Source organism: Haematobia irritans, chromosome 1, assembly GCF_050003625.1.
Source record: "Haematobia irritans isolate KBUSLIRL chromosome 1, ASM5000362v1, whole genome shotgun sequence".
NCBI classification, from domain to species: Eukaryota; Metazoa; Arthropoda; class Insecta; order Diptera; family Muscidae; genus Haematobia; species Haematobia irritans.
This window is the reverse complement of record NC_134397.1, coordinates 150,356,425-150,376,776: the sequence shown is the minus strand read 5'-3', so window position 1 is coordinate 150,376,776 and position 20,352 is coordinate 150,356,425. Positions and strand designations below refer to the sequence as shown.

At 31.5% G+C, this 20,352-nt stretch overlaps 1 protein-coding gene across 1 annotated transcript in view; it reads right to left on the bottom strand.

Annotated features, from left to right (window-relative positions):
* The window catches only part of LOC142221989 (putative 2-oxoadipate dehydrogenase complex component E1 homolog), a 71,168-nt gene that overhangs the window by 10,561 nt on the left and 40,255 nt on the right, over window positions 1-20,352 (bottom strand). Inside the window, exons 4-9 of the mRNA XM_075291896.1 lie at window positions 16,421-16,652; window positions 8,967-9,128; window positions 8,704-8,777; window positions 8,149-8,642; window positions 596-866; window positions 67-484 (exon numbers count right to left, since the gene is read on the bottom strand). Of these exons, the coding sequence (XP_075148011.1) occupies window positions 67-484; window positions 596-866; window positions 8,149-8,642; window positions 8,704-8,777; window positions 8,967-9,128; window positions 16,421-16,652 (1,651 nt within the window). The remainder of the gene's footprint in view (window positions 1-66; window positions 485-595; window positions 867-8,148; window positions 8,643-8,703; window positions 8,778-8,966; window positions 9,129-16,420; window positions 16,653-20,352) is intronic.

Sequence of the window (20,352 nt, the reverse complement as noted above, 5' to 3'; positions counted from 1 at the left end):
GCGAAGGGTACATATAAAATTCGGTTCTTTCAGTGTTCTCATTATTTTCACTTGCTAAATACTCACTTTCTCCCGAAATGATAAAGTTGTCAATGATGATTTGAGCCCCATTGGCAAAATCGCCAAATTGTGCTTCCCACAAAATTAGATTATCCGGATTGTCAATGGCCATGCCATATTCAAATGCCAAAACAGCCTCCTCGGACAATATACTATGGGCCACTTCTAATTTACCACCATTGCCCTCTTTCAGGTCGTTCAAAGGTATGTACATTTCATTATTATCCTGGTCAACCAGCATAACATGACGATGTGAAAATGTTCCACGGCCCACATCTTCGCCACTAATGCGTACATTGTAGCCCTGATACATGAGACTGCCAATGGCTAAAGCCTCTGCTGTGGCCCAATCAATTTTTTCACCAGCATTCAATTTTTTACGTCTGCCATCGACATGAGTCTTCTTCAGGTGAGGATGAATTTTCTATTCGAATACAAAACAAAAACAAAAATATGAGCAGGGAGCAGGACTCATTTCCAATTTTCATTTTAGTTAATCATTGAAATTAATTGGTTTTTGGATTTTCCAACTTACAAAATCCTCAGGATAGTTTACACTTTGTTGTCCAATATAGTTGAGTAGTCCATAATCGACACCAGTATCCCAATATGTTAAATGATCTTTGGAGGCAGTGGTAATGTGTTGCCATTGTTTTTGGAAATAAGAAGGCTCGGGTTTATATTTAGGTACAGCCAATAGTTCTTGGTTTAAGTGATCCATATATTCAGATCTTATTTTAGTAGCTTCCTCAGGGCTTAAAACTGATTCGTTTGCTAATTTTTCAGTATATAAATCGGGAACAGACCTAGTACAAATGATATGACAACAAAATGGTTAATCGAAAATGTAATGCTTATTAAACACATGGGAGCGTATACGGATTTCTTTTTACGTGCGAGTAGATTCATACGCCACCATGTACAACACAGGGTTTCAATTTAAATTTTTTTATACCCAACCGACGGACATCATTAACACACAGAAAAAAAATCACAAAAGTTGAGTCCATAAAAATATTCAATTAAAAATTTAATTGATTCAACAAATTTTTTAATTGAAACAAAAATCAATCATAAAAAATAATAGTATCAATTAATTTTTTAATTGGATCAATTATTTTGTAGTTGACTTTCAATTAATTTTTTAATTGATACAATCATTTCTGTGATTGATGACATTTCATTTAAAAAATTAATTGGATCAATTAATTTCGTGATTGGATCAGATTTTTTTTTGTGTGCAAAAACTCAATCAACATTTCAATGAATGTCTTTATAGTTAAGTGATTCGACTTAAAAATCGGTATCTTCACATGAAAGAAAATTTTGTTGCTCATCTTGGCTTTAATAATTCTGAAAAATTTTTTTTAAAAATAATGAAATCGTCTTTTCTTGACTTTTTGTGTCTTGAATACAAAGATAAATAGCTTCCAAAAATAGGAGATGTTTTTCTACACTTTATTTAAAAAACTTTTTTTGAAACATTGCAAAATTTCTACTTGAAATCGAGTCTGAATTTAGAATTTTAAGTTCTCGTTAAGACGGTTTAAAGACCTTTGATAGTATATGAAAAAAACAAAAATTGAGAAAAAACATCAAATTATAATTTGTTTCCTACAATCAAACACACAAAACTCAAATTTAACAGAGAATTGTGTTTTAAAACAACCCTTACTTCAATTCTCCGCTTCTTTGGCTAGGAATCAATACCAAAACCTTTAGTGTAAATACAAAATCTTTTCGGGCATGCTTTTTTCAGTGCAGCGTATTATAAGTTAGTGCATATGTTTGCATTACCCAGAAGGAGACGATGTAGGTACATGGTGTCTTTGGCAATAATGGGCAGGAAGGGCCCATCTGTAAACAATTTTTTGTGATCAAAGTCTGGGTTGCATTTTTAACTCAGTCGACTTCAAATTTGGCACAAGTACTCGTATGTGTTTTGGATCAGAAGAAAACTCTACTAATTTTGGTTCAGATTTATATATAGCTTCCATATATATCTTTCGCCCGGTATGCACTTATAAGGCGCCAGAAACCAGAGTTTTACCCTGAGTTGTTTTAAATTTTTCACAAGGAGTACAATTCGTAGTGTTGCAAAGTGTACCAAATTTGGTTTAAATCGGTGCAGATAAAGATATAGCTCCCATGTATGTCTTTCGCTCGATTTACACTCATATGACCACGGAGGCAAAAGTTTTCGTCCGATTTATATGGAATTTTGTACAGAGAGTAGAATTACCATTTTAGTTATGTATGCCAAATATGGTCAAAACCGGTTCAGATTTAGTTATAGCTCCCATATATATTTTCCCACGATATGCACTCATATGGCCCCAGAAACCAGAGTTTTACACTGAAATGCTTTAAATTTTGAACAAGAAGTACAATTGGTAGTTTCGCAAAGTGTACACTCGGATTTACATGGAATTTTGAACATAGAGTATAATTTCCTTTTTAGCTTTGCATACCAAATATGGTCAAAATTAGTTCAGATTTAGATATAGCTTCAATATATACCTTTCGGCCGATTTACACTCATATGACCACAGAGGTCATCGTTTTACTCCGATTGACAGGTAGTAGAATTAACATTCTAGCCATGGACGCAAATTTTAATTGAAATCGATTCAGATTTAGATATTGCTCCCATACTCGTATATGTTACGCCTTCCGCTCGAATTAGATTCGTATGACCACGGACTTTGAATTTTTGCACAGAGAGTACAATTAACAAATTGGCTCAAATGTGCTCAAAAAATATATGTTCTTCTGATTTAGCCCAATATGGTCACATTTTCCTTGTAAAATTGCCACTGCTAAATCGAAAACTTGTAAAACTGACTCAAATTTCCTTCAAAATTCTAGTACATATATATCGACCGATAAATCATAAACGCATTGTAGCGAAATTACACGAAATGGCTTTAGATTTAAACATTTGTCATATTTTTTACTAGAAATATGCTCCTCCTAAGGAGTCTAGAGACTTTTTAGAAGTCTAAAAAAAATTGTACAAATCGTGTCAGATTTAAATGGCATATGGAAACATAAAGCTTTGTATATGGCAAAGAATTCTACAGTTGGTACAATTCTACCAAAAATGGTCGATTTTTTACTGTTTGGTAGATTGGTAAAATTCTTGATGTTTTGGTAGTTTTTGCAAAATATTCCTCTCCAACCAAGAGGCATTTCACAAATTTTTAATAGTAATACAATTTTCACAAAATTTTTTATAGAAATAAAATTTTCACAAAATTTTTTATAGAAATAACATTTTAACAAAATTTTCTATAGAAATAAAAATTTGACAACATTTTCTACAGAAATAAAATTTGTACAAAATTTTCTGTGGAAATAAAATTTTGGCAAAATTCTCTGTAGAAATAAAATTTTGACAAAATTTTCTATAGAAAATTAATTGGAAAATTAAAATTTTGACAAAATTTTCTGAAGAAATAAAATTTTGCCAAATTTTCTGTAGAAATAAACTTTTGACAAAATTTACTATATAAATAACATTTTGACAAAATTTTCTTTATAAATAAAATTTTGACAAAATATTCTATATAAATAAAATTTTTACAAAATGTTCTATATAAATAAAACTGTGACAAAATTTTCTATAGAAATAAAATTTTGACAAAGTGTTCTATATAAATATAATTTTGACAAAATGTTCTATAGAAATACAATTTTGACAAAGTTTTCTATAGAAATAAAATGTTGACAAAATTTTCTATAGAAATAAAATTTTTTCTATAAAAATAAAATTGGGTAAAACTTTCTATAGAAATAAAATTTTGACAAAATTTTCTATAGAAATAAAATTTTGACAAAAGTTTCTATAGAAATAAAATTTTGACAAAGTGTTCTATATAAATAAAATTTTGACAAAATGTTATATAGAAATACAAACTTGACAAAATTTTCTATAGAAATAAAATTTTGACAAAATTTTCTATAGAAATAAAATGTTGACAAAACTTTCTATAGAAATAAAATTTTGACAAAATTTTCTATAGAAATAAAATTTTGACAAAAGTTTTTATAGAAATAAAATTTTGACAAAGTTTTCTATAGAAATAAAATGTTGACAAAATTTTCTATAGAAATAAAATGTTGAAGAAATTTTTCTATAGAAATAAAATTTTGACAAAATGTTCTATGGAAATAAAATTTGACAAAATTTTCTATAGAAATAAAATTTTGACAAAAAAATTGAATTAAAACTTTGACAATTTTTTCTATAGAAATAAAATTGGGCAAAACTTTCTATAGAAATAAAATTTTGACAAAAGTTTCTATAGAAATAAAATGTTGACAAAGTTTTCTATAGAAATAAAATGTTGACAAAATTTTCTATAGAAATAAAATGTTGAAGAAATTTTCCTATAGAAATACAATTTTGACCAAATTTTCTATAGAAATAAAGTTTTGACAAAATTTTCTATAGAAATTAAATGTTGACAAAACTTTCTATAGAAATAAAACTTTGACAAATTTTTCTATGGCAATAAAATGTTGACAAAATTTTCAATAGAAATAAAATGTTGAAAAAATTGTCTATAGAAATAAAATGTTGACAAATTTTTCTATAGAAATAAAATTTTGAAAAATTTTTCTATAGAAATAAAATGTTGAAAAAATTGTGTATAGAAATAAAATGTTAAAAAAATCTATATATATAAAATTCAAATTATGTTTGTTTATTTGTTTGTTTGTTTATTTGTATGTTCCGGGTTGGCGCGAAAACGGCTGAACCGATTTACTTGAAACTTTCAGAGATCGTGGGGGGCACTCATGTGCTGAAAATAGGGTACCTCATTTTTTGACATATGGTCGCGGAGAGGAACCTCCCCTTTGTCCGACTTTTTGAAAAATAGACCAAAGTTGACCGATTTGCACGAAATTTTCTGGGATAGTAGGGGGTGATCCCTAGACAAAGATTCGCAAATTTTTTTTCGAAATTTGGTCGGGAGGGGGTACCTCCCCCTTAAGCGACTTTTTGAAAATAGAGCTCAAATTTTCCGATTTGCTTGAAATCGGAAACGGCTGAACCGACTTATTTGAAATTTTAAGAGAAGGTAAAGGATGATCATGTAGTAGGAATAGGGTAAATCATTTTTATATTTCTGGCCCGGGGGGGTGGGGGTACCACCCCCTTGCTCGATTTTTTTAGAATTGGACTTACGTTTTCAGATTTGCTTGAACTCGCAAACGGTTGAACCGAAGGTAAAATATGATCATTTGGTAGAAAAAGGTACTCCCTTTTGTTATATCCGGTCGTGGAGAGGTACCTCCCCCTTGCCCGACTTTTTGTTAATTTGACTTACGTTCTTCGATTTGCTTAAAATTTTCAGTGAAAGTTGGGGGTGACTATGGGACAAAGATCCGCAACTTCATTTTCTGAAATTGAATCAGGGAAGGGACCCGTTGCCGGAGGCGTACCTCCCCCTTGCCGATCCTTTTTCAAGTTTCGGATTTGCTTGAAGTCGGAAACGGTCAAGCAGATTTACTTGAACTTTTCAAGAATGTAGAGAGTGACCATGCGGTGAAAATAGGGTACCTCATTTTTTGGTATCTGGTCTGGGAGGGGTACCTCCCCCTTGCCCGATTTTTTTGAAAATTGGACATAACTTCTCCGATTAACTTAAAATTTTTCAGGATGGTAACCCCTACCATCCTGAAAAAGGAGCCGCTAATTTATTTTTCGAAATTTAGTCGTGGAGGGGTCTCTCCCCTTTACTCTACTTTTTTTAAATACAGTACAGTAAAATACAGTGTACAGTACTACTCTTCTCGGGTTTTATTGAAATTTACACAGTAGTCGTGCAAAATGTTTTTAGGAAACTGTTCTACCTGCTTTTTAAAAACGAAATAGTGCGGACACGCGTATCTTTTGATATTAAAAAAAACTATTAAATTGTGGCTTTGTTATTTTACCTTTCATAACTATTACCGATAAAGTAGTCAGTGTGAAATCAGTGTGTAGCAATAATTACCTTCGATTATTACCATTTGCATTCACAACTCTGTAACAACTCTGTAACTCCTGTAATAAATTTTTAAATCATGCCAATGAAGAAGAAGGCAACTCTTACGAAACTTTCTATAAAATCGCAGAAACTAAAACAAAGAAGGAATAAAGAGTCGCAAGAAGAGCGTGAGTTGCGTTTAGAAGAAAATAGAAAGAGAGCAACAACTTCTAGACAAGCAGAGACAAACCAACAGCATGAAATTCGAATCCTGTCACAAAGATTTCGATCAAGCACATTGCGTACATTAGAGAAATCTGAAGAAAGTCGCCGCAGAATCCAAGCACAACGAATACGGACGTTAGCTTCTCGAGAAATAGAAACTCAGAATCAGCGCGATATTCGGCTCCAATCGCAAATGGTAAGAACTATTGCATTGAGACAATCTGAAACGCAAGAACAACGCGATACACGACTCCAATCGCAATTGGTCAGAACTCTTTCATTAAGAGAATCGGAGACGCAACAACAATGGGATGAACGATTACGCTTCCAACTGATAAGAACTGCTGCATCGCGACAATCAGAGACACAACAACATGATGCCCGAGTGCAATCAGAACAAGTACGATTTTCAAATCGTATAAATTCAGAATCTGTAGAAGATCAAGCTACGCGTCTTTTATCACAGCGCTTAAGATCATCGAACACTAGATCCGCCGAAAGTTCCAAAGGGAAGAGAAAGGCGACTAAGGAGAGAAAGTTTTCTTGAAATTTACATAGGCAGTGGGGGAAGGTTATGAACGAAGAGGCAACCTTCCTTGCCCCACACTTGAAGGAAAGTCTCAAGAACTTTCAGGGAAGGTTAGGGGTGCTATTCACTACGGTGTTTGTCGATATTGTATCGGGGAAAGTGACGTCCCTTTAAAACAATAGAGCAAAATGTAAACATCTCCGATCTACTTGAAATTTACAGGGAACGTGGGAGGAGGTGATTAAATTTATACATGACTTTTAAATTAGTATATAATTTTTCGATATCTGGTTGGGGAAGGGGAAATTTCAATAAACTTTGTCGATTTACTTCGATAGAATTTATAGGGACCATTGAGTAGTTGCGAAATTAATATAGGGTACGTGATAGACCGATATAAGGTCGGAGTGGAGCGAAGGTGGGGGGAGGGTTCCCTTTTGTCCTTTTTTTTTCTTAAATTGAAAGTAGAAGGTTGTCCGTAAATGGGAACTCGGTACATAATTTTATGATTTTTGCACAGGCTTCTGCCAGACTTCTTTTTAGTAAAGAACTTAAATTTACATGAAATTGGCAGCCAACGTAGAGGGTGCATCATTTTCCAACATTTTGGCAAATGTTAATGTGGTAAAATTTTTTACTAATTTTGCTTTTTCCGATTTATTGGATGGGAAAGAGTAATTCTTTGTATGTTATTATAATATAGTGCCTAATTTTCAGATATGTTGAGGAGAAGGATACCTTTCCTTGACAAACCACACTTAAAATTCACAAGAAATATAGAAGAAGGTACACCCTCTCCCGCCGTATTTGTACCTATAAACGAAAAATCAAGTAGTCCGATTTGTTTAAAAGAATTCATATCTTTTCGAATTTGTTTTCAACACGAAGAATATAGTTGACTACGTTAACGCAAAATATTCCTCCAAATATGCTTAGGAAGGCGCAGCGAAGCGGGCCGGGTTACGCTAGTTTTCTATATAAATAAAATTTTGAGAAAATTTTCTATAGAAATAAAATTTGGCAAAATTTACTATAGAAATAAAATTTTGAGAACATTTTTTAGGAATAAAACTGTGAAACATATTTCTATAAAAATACAATTTTGACAAAATTTGATATAGAAGATTTTTTGTGTGGTAGTTTTTTGATGGAATTTTCTCCAAATGTTGGTACAATTTTGGTAGATTATTTTTGGCTCGTGTGGCACAAAGTATAATATAGTCGACCGCGTTCAACTTTAGACATGTTGGATTTGTATTTTGCACTTTGCTTATAACAACTTTCCAAAATTTGGAAGTCGGTTTACTCAAATAAAATCTCTAAATAACTTAAATCATACTAATTCTCTATACTCACTTGCGATTATGAATAATATCATAGACTTTAGGATTAGTGAAGGTAGGATCATCCAATTCATTATGACCCCAACGACGGAAACAATTCAAATCAATGAAAATATCTTTGCGGAATTTCCGTTGATAATCAAATGCCAATTTAGTGATAAGGGCAACCATTTCTGGATCATCGCCATTAACATGAAATACTGGAGATTGTATTGTTTTGGCCAAATCCGAAGTATAATTAGTGGAACGACCTCTTTCGCCGGGGGTGGTGAAACCCACTTGATTATTAACAATCATATGGATGCTTCCACCAACTTCAAAATGTGGAACATAAGCCATATTCAAGCATTCCTGATTAACACCCTGACCAGCAAAGGCAGCATCACCATGTAATATGACATTGAGGACAGTTGAAGCAAATTCCTTATTAGGGTCATCACTGAAGGCTCCATCCTTGAGAGTTTGTTGTTTTGAACGTGTCTTGCCCATGGCCACAGGATTGGCAGCCTATGGAAGGAGATGAAGTAAGGGATGAAGAATTTTTCTCTTCAATATTATAAAGACTTACCTCTAAATGTGAGGGATTCCTTACCATACTAAAACGTATGGTTTTATCCTCCACCTTAATGTCATCTGATATATCTGTGAAATTTCCAAAAAACCAACAAAAACTACAAATTATCCTAATTATTCATATTCGAATCGCAACGACAATAACTTTGCTCAATAAATCAAATTCGGGTAAAGGGTTTTGTTTTCTGTCGCCTGCCTTGTTGTCAAGGACATTGTACAACTACAACTGTTTGAACTCAACTCGATGCCGATACTTACGAAAATGACTTACTACATCTGACATAGCTAGGCAGCCATCTGGAAATTCCGATTCGCCACTGAGTTTGTGAAAAACTTTTGCTGGCCTCATATTCAGGAGAACTGTTTGCAATGATGTGCGGCCACGATGAGGCATTGCAACGACAATATTTTTGAGATCATCTGCAATGGATGGGTGAAGAGATATGAAAGTTATTTCCTTTTTATATGGCCAAACGTTGCCAAGTGTAAGAATAAAAATGTAACAAATCCATTTTTCGACTTTTTTGACACAATAAGAAGAGGTCGTCTTTTTGTAATCTTGAAATTTGACTAGACGACTTTTTATAATTTTGAAAGTCGTCTTCTATCAAAAAAGTCAAAAAATCGTTTTTTTTTTTTTGTAGAAAAAACGGAATATGATTGCAAATATTTTTTATGTTAACTTTTAGAGTATGCGTAGATGAAATGATTTATTTTAATAATTATGTTAAAAGCGATAATTTATTAATAATTATTTGGAAAGTATTTCCCAATAATTACTCAAGGCTAAATTGTGTTTTGATTTAAAACAACTCAAAAGTTTTAAAAATTCGAGTAGTCGAATTTTCTAAAATTTGAATAAGTCGGAAACTCGAAAAGTTGGTTTTTCTAATTTTTTTGATAAATCCTAAGCTGGAAAAGTCGACTTTTCAAAATCAAACATTCCATTTTATACCCTGCGCTACACTGTGTAACAAGGTAGCGCAGAAGGAGACGAGATATACATATTGTGTCTTTGGCAATATTGCTCAGGGCCGGTCACTGAGCACGATTGCTACTCGAGCCACAAATAATCTACCAAAATTTTGAGAAAATTCTACCAAAAAACTACCAAACAAAAAAATCGTCTGTAGAAAATTTTAAATTTGTCAAAATTTTATTTCTATAGAAAATTTTGTCATAATGTTATTTCTATAGAAAATTTTGTCATAATGTTATTTCTATTGAAAATTTTGTTAAAATTTTATTTCCATAAAAAATTTTGTCAACATTTTATTTCTATAGAAAATTTTGTCAAAATATTATTTCTATAGAAAATTTGGTCAAAATTTTATTTCTATAGAAAATGTTGTCAAGATTTTATTTCTATAGAAAGAAAAAAAAACGTGGAAAAAATTGATGATGTAATTTTGTGTGCAAAGTACAGCTCGCAGTTTAAATCCGTTCGTCCTCAAATTTGGCACAGAGTTTTGCTTTGGCTCAAAGACAATCGCTATTGATTTTGAAAAAAAATCGGTTCAGATTTAGATATAGCTGCCACATACCCAGCAAAAAATGGAGCACTATTTCAGCAGGATTGTAAGGGAGAGAGGCAGTACCAACTGCTTACAAAACAACCGAATCATCGCTGATTTTTATGTGCGATGTCCCGATTTAGAGCAGCTTCTACATAGTGCTGATGTAATTGCTCATTTTAATAGAGATATTGCTCAGAAGTGATATAAAATCTTGAGTATAGCATTGTTGGCGTGAAGCAAAACAGCACTACCTTTCATGTATCTATACTGCATGAATTGGTTGCAATAACGTAAACGAATGATCATAAACCAGTTTGATTACACGTTTACGTTATTGCTACCGATTCATGCAGTGTGGAGGCACTGCCAATTTTATTATATACCAAAAAGCGCAACTAAACTCTTACTGCTGAAATATTTTTTGCTGGGTATATTTATATCCGATCTGGGCATAATTGGAGTGTCTATCAACCGATGTTCTTCAAATTTCGTACATCCAAATATTTTGTGAGTCTCGAAAAATTTGCAAAATATCATCGGTTCAGATTTACATATAGCTCCCATATATATCTATCGTCCGATTTAGACTCATATGACGACAGAGGCCAAAGTTTACTACCAATTTTCGTGAAGTTTTGCACAGAGAGTAGAATTGACATTCTACCAATGCTTGTTAAATTTGATTGAAATCGGTTCAGATTTAGATATAGCTTCCATATATATTTTTCGTCCGATTTGTACTTACATGACCTCAAAAGCCATTGTTTTGCCTTGATTTGTTTCAAATTTTGCACAAAGGGTACGTTTAATGGTATCGTTATGTGTGCCATTTGAAAATCGGGTCAGATTTAGATATAGCTCCCATATATATCTTTCGCCCGATTTACACTCATATGAGAACGGGGGCCAAAGTTATACTCCCATTTACGTGAAATTTTGCAAAGATAGCAAATTTATTATTCTAACTTTGCATGTCAAATTTAGTCAAAATCGGTTCAGATAATATATAGCTCCCATATATATGTACACCAGAGTTGGAGAAATATGATAGACTGTTTCATATTTTAGACCCATTTTCAATGGGATGTTCCTCCAATTGACTGGATAGTTTCCACAGAGAATATATTTAATATGATAATCAAGTGTGTCAAGTTTGATCTAATTTGGTTCAGATTTAGATAAAGCCTCCATATATTCGTTCTTCCGGTTTATACAAATATGGCCAAAATTCAAAACTTTACACAAATTTCTGTGATGATTTCCCCATATCTTAGTCATATCCCAGCATACAAATATTTCAGCAGTAAAATTTAGTTGCGCTTTTTGGTATACAACGAAGTAGGCAGTGCAGCCATACTGCATGTATCGGCGCCAATAACGTAAACGAGTAATCAAACAAGTTTATGATCATTCGTTTACGTTATTGCAACCAATTCATGCAATATAGATGCGCGAAAGGTAGTGCTGTTTTCCTTCATACCAATAACAACATTGCTCACTTCTGAGAAATATTGTTATTGAAATGAGCAATTATATCAGCGCTATGTTGAAGCTGCTATAAATCGGGACATCGCCCACAAAAATCAGCGCTGATTCGGTTGTTTTGCAAGCAGTTGGTACTGCCTCTCTCCCTTACAATCCTGCTGAAATAGTGCTCCATTTTTTACTGGGATCCTACACACTGTAATGCCAGACTTTCTACAGTACGGTTGAGTTTTAAATAAGGCTCCAAGTCGTCCGACTTGACCAAATAATATATCACAACCCATATTTGACTACATATCTTGGCGAGATCTAACCAATATCCTTGTAAAATCGCCATTGCTGAGTAGCAATATTACTCAAATTGTTCTATATATCGAATACATATGTATCGCCTGATATATCATAAATGTTTTTTTTGTACAATTGCATTAAAATTTCTCTCGCTTCATATTTCCCATATTTTTTAATAACATTGTGGTTCATTCCAGGGCGTTAGCTGATTTAAATTTTAATTCTAGAGATTTTGTATAAGTACAAAAAATTGTGTCCATTATAAATATTTGTATCTGGATATGCAAACCTTGATATAGCTCCCAGCAAATTTGAAGGATTTGAGATGGTAACACTAATTTTGGTCTACATAGTGGTGAAGGGTATAATATAGTCGGTACCGCCCGACTTTAGGCTTTTCTTACTTGTTCTTTATAAAAAAAGGAAATTTGACCTTTACGAATATTACAGCATGAGAGTAATAAATATCAATTAAATCATCCAACCACAAGTTGGTTTATTTATTTTTCACATCTTATCTACTTTCACCAAAACTTTGTGCTTGTCTTTCGGAAATTTAATCTAACTTCAATAATCCGATATGATACCAGGAAGAAAAACAGTCAATTTATATAAACTCAAACTGCCATTTCACTGATTTAATGTAGGAATAAGCAGCACGGGCACTTGCTCTAGCTAGTATGGTGGTAATAAAATCAGACAAGAAATTGTGCCATAAAATCAACACTTTAATATGCAGAAAATGATTAAAATTTCCCATTAAATGAATATTAATGAAAGACTTTGAGGCAAGATGCTTCTTTATGTTAACCTTATTGGGGGCAGTGTACGTACGTAATGATGATGATGATGAAATAATGGAACTAAATATTCGTCGCAAGTGTTAAGGCCACTTATTCAATTATGGACAGCACAAAAAAATGAATTCTCCTCAAAATTCTAGGAACTAACACTAAACCCCACCTTTTTTTTGGATTTTCTTTTATATAAAGCAACAAATAATCTTACAAACGGAAGATATTTCCAGTGATTGTAAAATTAAAAATGAAAAAAAACCCAAAGGAAATGATAAAGGATGATTTGTATGGCCTTGAAAGAGTTACATAAAACAGAAAAAAGGAATTTTTTCACTACAAAAACAAAATTTAATCAGTAAGAGTTTTCCCCTTTCTTTACATATTCCAAGTTTTTGTTGGCGCCTTTAGGAAAAAAACATTTTTCTGCTGTTTTTTCATCATTTATCTTCATTAAATTTGTATAAGACATCTGATTCCACTGGCTATTGTGAAATGAATATACAGTGGGAAGAAGTTGTTGTTCCATAAATACTGGAGGAGAGATGACATTAAAAAAACTCAAAGTCTAAACCTTAAGACTAAAGCATGAGTTTTCGTTATTAATTTGAGTTTGAAAACACAACGATTCCGATCATGAAGGATTTTCCAAAATGAGGTGTTATTTGGAATCACCGGGTGATACTTTTGAAATTTTTAATCGTTGACATTTGGCAAGTAGACCTTACGCCATTACTAAAATAAACGGTTCACGCTTTATGTTCGCACTGAAATTACTCGAAATTACCACAAAAAATTGTGAACGTCGAAAATTCAACTAGACGGATGAGGCCCATTTCTACCTAGGAGACTACGTTAGCAAGCAAAATGGTCACCTCTGAAATCCAAATTATTATTGAGAGCCCTCAATTCTCCTCGTATGACTGTTCAACGGGGTCATTTGGTTTTTTTTTTTTTATCGAAAATGAGGCTGGATCAACAGTTAGGGACTAGCTACAAACAAAATGATCAGGCTTATTAGCAAAGATGTCAGCCGAAAATTTAAGCCAGAACTCAAGAGCCGTCGATGATAAGGGTGGGCCACTATACGAGTTATGGCCGATGGTCGCCACCCGATCGAATTCCGTGGGGTAAAAATAAATGCCAAATATTATCGTCAAAATTTCCTGAAGACAGTATTGAAGCCCAGATAAATATGGTATTTCGGCCGCACACCATGGACATTGGAACAGGAATAAGCAACATCGTAGCAAGCCCCGCTGTTGCCAAGCGAGCCAAAGATTATCTGGCAATTTTGATAAAATTCTACCAAAAAACTCCCAAACAAAACAATCTTATTTTGCAAAATTTTACTTCTATACAAAATTTTATTTCTATAGAAATTTTTTGTCAAAATTTTATTACTATAGAAAATTTTTGTCAAAATTTTATTTCTATAGAAAATTTTGTCAACATTTTATTTCTTTAGAAAATTTTGCCAAAATTTTATTTCTATTTAAAGTTTTTTCATAATTTTATTTTTATAGAAAATTTTGTCAATATTTTATTTCTATTGAAAATTTTGTCAATATTTCATTTCTATATTAAATAAATAATGTACCAACATTTTGAGAAAATTTTAGCAAAAAATTACCAAAGCAAAAAATTTTATTTTGCAATATTTTACATCTATAGAAAATTTTGTCAAAATTCAATTTCTATAGAAAATTTTGTCAAAATTGTATTTCTATAGAAAATTTTGTCAAAATTTTATTTCGTTAGAAAATTTTGTCAATATATTATTTCGTTAGCAAATTTTGTCAAAATTTTATTTCGATTAAAAATTTTGTCAAAATTTTAATTCGTTAGAAAATTTTGTCAAAATTTTATTTCTATAGAAAATTTTGTTAAAATTTTATTTCGATGAAAAATTTTGTCAAAATTTTATTTCTACAGGAAATTTTGTCAAAATTTTATTTCTATATAAAATTTTGTCAAAATTTTATTTCAATAGAAATTTTTATTAAATTTTTTTTTCTATATAAAATTTTGTCAAAATTTTATTTCTATATAAAATTTTGTCAAAATTTTATTTCTATATAAAATTTTGTCAAAATTTTATGTCTTTAGAAAATTTTGTCAAAATTTTATTTCTATAGCAAATAATGTACCAACATTTTGAGAAAATTTTACCAAAAAATTTTATTTTGCAATATTTTACATCTATAGAAAATTTTGTCAACATTTTATATCTATAGAAAAATTTGTCAAAATTTAATTTCTATAGAAAATTTTGTCAAAATAGTATTTCTATAGAAAATTTTGTCAAAATTTTATTTCGTTAGAAAATTTTGTGAATATTTTATTTTGTTAGAAAATTTTGTCAAAATTTTGTTTCGATTGAAAATTTTGTCAAAATTTTATTTCTATAGAAAATTTTGTCAAAATTTCATTTCGATGGAAAATTTTGTCAAAATTTTATTTCTATAGAAAATTTTGTTAAAATTTCATTTCGATGGAAAATTTTGTCAAAATTTTATTTCTATAGGAAATTTTGTCAAAATTTTATTTCTATAGAAAATTTTCTCAAAATTTTATTTCTATAGAAATGTTTATTAAAATTTTTTCTATATAAAATTTTGTCAAAATTTTATTTCTATAGAAAATTTTGTTAAAATTTTATTTCTATATAAAATTTTGTCAAATTTTTATGTCTTTAGAAAATTTTGTTAAAATTTTATTTCTTTAGAAAAGTTTGTTAAAATTTTATCTCTTTAGAAAATTTTGTCAAAATTTTATTTCTATAGAAAATGTTTCAAAATTTTATTTCTATAGAAAATATTGTCAACATTTAATTTCTATAGAAAATTTTGTCAAAATTTTATTTCTATAGATAATTTTGTCAGTATTTTATTTCTATAGATAATATGAGCAACTCAAACATGTTTCAAGAGCAAAATGTTTCTTTTTAACAGTGAACATGTAACATGTTCACTGTTTTGGACAGTATATCCCACAAAAATATAGTGATGAAGATGATTCGCCTCCATATTGATTTATCATCCAATTTTATTATTTGAGTATTTGGAAGTAAAATTTGATTCATAAATACATGGTGGTCGAACAATCACTTTCACTTCTCGAGCATTTGGTAGACTATCGCCGCTCTCCTGGTTTTGTGTTTCGAAATCTTGCTCGTACGTTTTTTCAATTTTTAACTTATTACTGAAAAGCTTCAATATAGAATGCGACATATTTTGAGGAGCTTGCAACTCCTCTTGGCCCACTGTCTAACGACAGCGAATGAAGTAAAGATACGAAACGGATAAAACAAATGAATGCTAAGAAGTTTGGGTTCCTAACCCTAACTTATGTGATGTGTAAGGGTAATTTCCTACTTTCACTTTTCTTTGGTTTGGATTGTCGTTTGCTATCCATAAACATTGCCTGCCATTGAATTACTCCGTTGAAGTGATGGAAATAAGCACAAAATAAAACCAAAAATTATGAGGTGCTACTCAAGCTGTTTTGCCATTTACCAATGGAATATAATACAAGAAACCAAAAAAAAAAAACAAATAAAATAAAAATAATGAAGGCCAATGAAAAGGAATTTCGGGAAAAGGAAGACAGGAAGGAAAATTACCTTGTGCACTACTACGCAGTAATTGCCAAAAGAATGCCAATAAACTTTCCGCACCCTCGCCACCATATCGCTTGACAGTTGGAAACTTCGTTGCCATAAAATTATCCCAGGCCTGTGACTTAATTAGCAACTCGGCAATCTGTTTGCGATTTTCGTTGCTAAGATTCTGCTGGTATTGAGCCGTGTGAAGTTGTTCAAATTGGGACGATAGCCATTCACGTTCCTCTAGACTCTGTAATGGAAATAAAGAGAAGAAGAACAACAACAGAAATAGTTAAATTAAAGTCATTTATAAATGGGATTTACGATATTGCCTATCGATTTTGTGAAAATCTTAGAATTTAATAATCAGAAGTTTAATAAAGAACATGTGTATGTCATTTGCATGATATTTGAAAAAAGTTTTGCTAGTTTGTATTTAAGTTAGTTAGACTAACAGAGTTGATTAAGAGGACTAGTAATCTGTGTGATGCTTAAATTTTAGAGAATATAATATAGTTTCTAAAACTAAGTTTTTTGCAAAATATAATTTTGCAAAAATTTCCCCAAAATTTTATTTCTATATAAAATTTTGTCAAAATTTTATTTCTATGGAAAATTTTGTCAAAATTTTATTTCTATAAAGAATTTTGTCAAAATTTTATTTCTATACAAAATGTTGTCAAAATTTTATTTCTATAGAAAATTTTGTCAAAATTTTATTTCTATAGAAAATTTTGTCAAAATTTTATTTCTATAGAAAATTTTGTCAAAATTTTATTTCTATACAAAATTTTGTCAAAATTTTATTTCTATACAAAATATCAAATCGATTATTTGAAATTGGCAAAGGAAAAGAGAAATGTTTGTACAAGCATTTCGACTAAAAGCCGACTATCACAAACCTTTTTTCGGAAGGTTCAAGTGTGGTTTACTTTGGGTTTGGTGAACTACCAGAATTTGTTCTGATAATTGGTTGATAGTTTTGCTGCAAATAGGGGATGCTGATGGGGAATGTGGTAATTCCGAAACGTGTGTCCATCCAACCATCTTGCAGTCTATAGGGTTTTGACCAAATAAATTTGACAAACATTATTTTCCTCTGTGGGTTAAGTTACTCTTGCAGTTTAGTCAACGCAATGGTTTTTAAGCTGCGATCAAAACAACAAATAAAATTTTATTTCTACACTGAAAAAAAATTGTCGTGAGGTCAAAGATTTCATGTCTTTAAAATACGAGTGCAAATTTTGCTTTGAATAGAAGACGCATTTCTCTAATATAAAGTCTTTTCCTTGTTAATGTAATTAAGTGATTTGACTTAAAAATGGGTATCATAACATGAAAGAAAAAATGTTTGGGCTAAGGTCAGCTTGACTTTAATAATTCAGGAAAATTCTTTAAATTTAATGAAATTGTCTTTAAATTTCTTGTCTTTTTGCATCTTCACTACAAAGCAAAAAATCGTTCAAATATAGGACATGCTTTTCAAAACTTTATTTTAAAGGCGTTTTTTACTTAAAACATTTCTACTGGAAGTCGAGTCTTCATTTGGAAAATAAAGTTGTCGTTAACTTGTTATACCCTTCACCACTACTGTGGTACAGGGTATAATAAGTTTGTGCATTTGTATCTAACGCCAAGAAATAGTGGTCATAGACCCATCTTTTAGTATACCGATCGGCTTAGAATTAAATTGTGAGTCGATTTAGCGATGTCCGTCTGTCTGTCTGTCTGTCCGTCCGTCCGTCCGTCGGTCTGTTTGTATATGTAATTTTGTGCACAAAGTACAGCTCGCAATTTAAATCCGATCGTCCTCAATTTTGGCACAGAGCCGTTTCTTGGGACAGAGATAATTGCTATTGGTTTTGGAAAAAATCGGTTCAGATTTAGATATAGCTGCCATATATATTTATCCCCGATTTGGTCATAGTTAGCGTGTTTATCAACCGATTTTCTTGAAATACCGTACATCCAAATATTTTATGAATCTCGAAAATCTTGCAAAATATCAGCCAAATCGGTTCAGATTTAGATATAGCTCCCATATATATCTTTCGTCCGATTTAGACTCATATGACCACAGAGGCCAAAGTATACTACCGATCTTCGTGACATTTTGCACAGAGGGTAGAATTGACATTCTACCAATGCTTGGTAAATTTAATTGAAATCGGTTCAAATTTAGATATAGCTCCCATATATATCTTTCGTCCGATTTGAACTTATATGGTCACAAAAGCCAGAGTTTTGCCGTGATTTGCTTCAAATTTTGCACAACAGGTACGTTTGATAGTATCGTTAAGTGTGTCAAATTTTGTTAAAATCGGTTCAGATTTAGATATCGCTCACATATATATCTTTCGCCCGATTTGGACTTATATGGTCTTATAGCTCACATATATATCTTTCGCCCGATTTGGACTTATATGGTCTCAAAAGCCAAAGTTTTACCCTGACTTACTTCAAATTTTGCACAAGCGGTACTTTTAACGATAATATTGTATGGCCAAATAGGGTCAAAATCGATTCAGATTTAGATATAGCTCCCATATATATCTTTCGTCCGATTTGAATTTATATGGCCTCAAAATCCAGGGTTTTGCCCTGACTTACTTCAAATTTTGCACAAGCGGTACTTTTAACGATACTATTGTATGTGCCAAATGTGGTCAAAATCGATTCAGATTTAGATATAGCTCCCATTTTGTTAAAATTGGTTCAGATTCGTCCTATTTTAACTTATATGGCCTCAAAATCCAGGGTTTTGCCGTGATTTGCTTCAAATTTCGCACAATGAGTACGTTTGGTAGTATCGGTAATTGTGCCAAATTTGGTTGAAATCGGTTCAGATTTAGATATGGCTCCCATATATATCTTCCGTCCGATTTGCACTCATATGACCAGGGGGCCAAAGTTATACTGCCATTTACGTGAAATTTCGCATAGATAGCAGAATTATAATTCTAACTATACATGTCAAATTTAGTTAAAATCGGCTCAGATTATATATAGCTCCCATATATACGTACACCAGAGTTGGGGAAATATGGTAGACTGTTACACAGTTTAGAGCCATTTTCAATGGAAGTGTCCTCCAATTAACTGGATAGCGTTAGCCGATTTAAATTTTAATTCTAGAGATTTTGTAGAAGTAAAAAAATTTTCTCCTTTATGTTATATAGCTTCCAGCAAATGTGAAGTAGTTGAGATGGTAACATAAATTTTGGCCTACATACACGCACAGAAAAAACATGTTTGGACATGGTTGCCGCATCCATTTAATGCTTATTTAGAGTATGTAATTGTCGCGAAAACCATGTATTTTGTCTTTGTAAAAATAATTTTCGAGCGGAGAAAAATATATGTTGGCAATAAGCATTTAAATGGTTCTCAAATGCCGCAAACATGTTCTATTATTTAAATGATAGAATTTGAAACCATTATATGGTCAGGGAAATTATGTACTTGACCATTCAATTTTTTTACTTTTTTGCAGAGAAAAAAGTATTTTTATAGTTTACGTATAGACATGTCTACAACCATTACATGGCCATAAAGACCATGTACATTGTTTTCGTGACCATTTAATTTTTTAATTTTTTTGTAGCGACAAGAATTTTATAAAAACATTGAGCAGGTACACACGATTTTCATTTTGCGCGTCAGTCGTGTGTTGATTGTTTCTTGGAATGGACGGAGAATACGGAATTATTGTGTTTTGTGTTAATTTATTTATTCAGAAATGGCACGTGGTTTTATGTGAATACAAAAAAGGGAAGTGTAATTGAAACAAATGTACCTGGTTTTTGTTCTGCATTTTGACATATGGTATAATTTATTTTTATTTGCAGTTATATGATGTCTGTGTTTGTACATTTGATGGGCACGAAGTAAATATGGAATGATTTCTTATTGTTGAAATTGAACCAAACTAGAGTGTGTAAAAATATGTG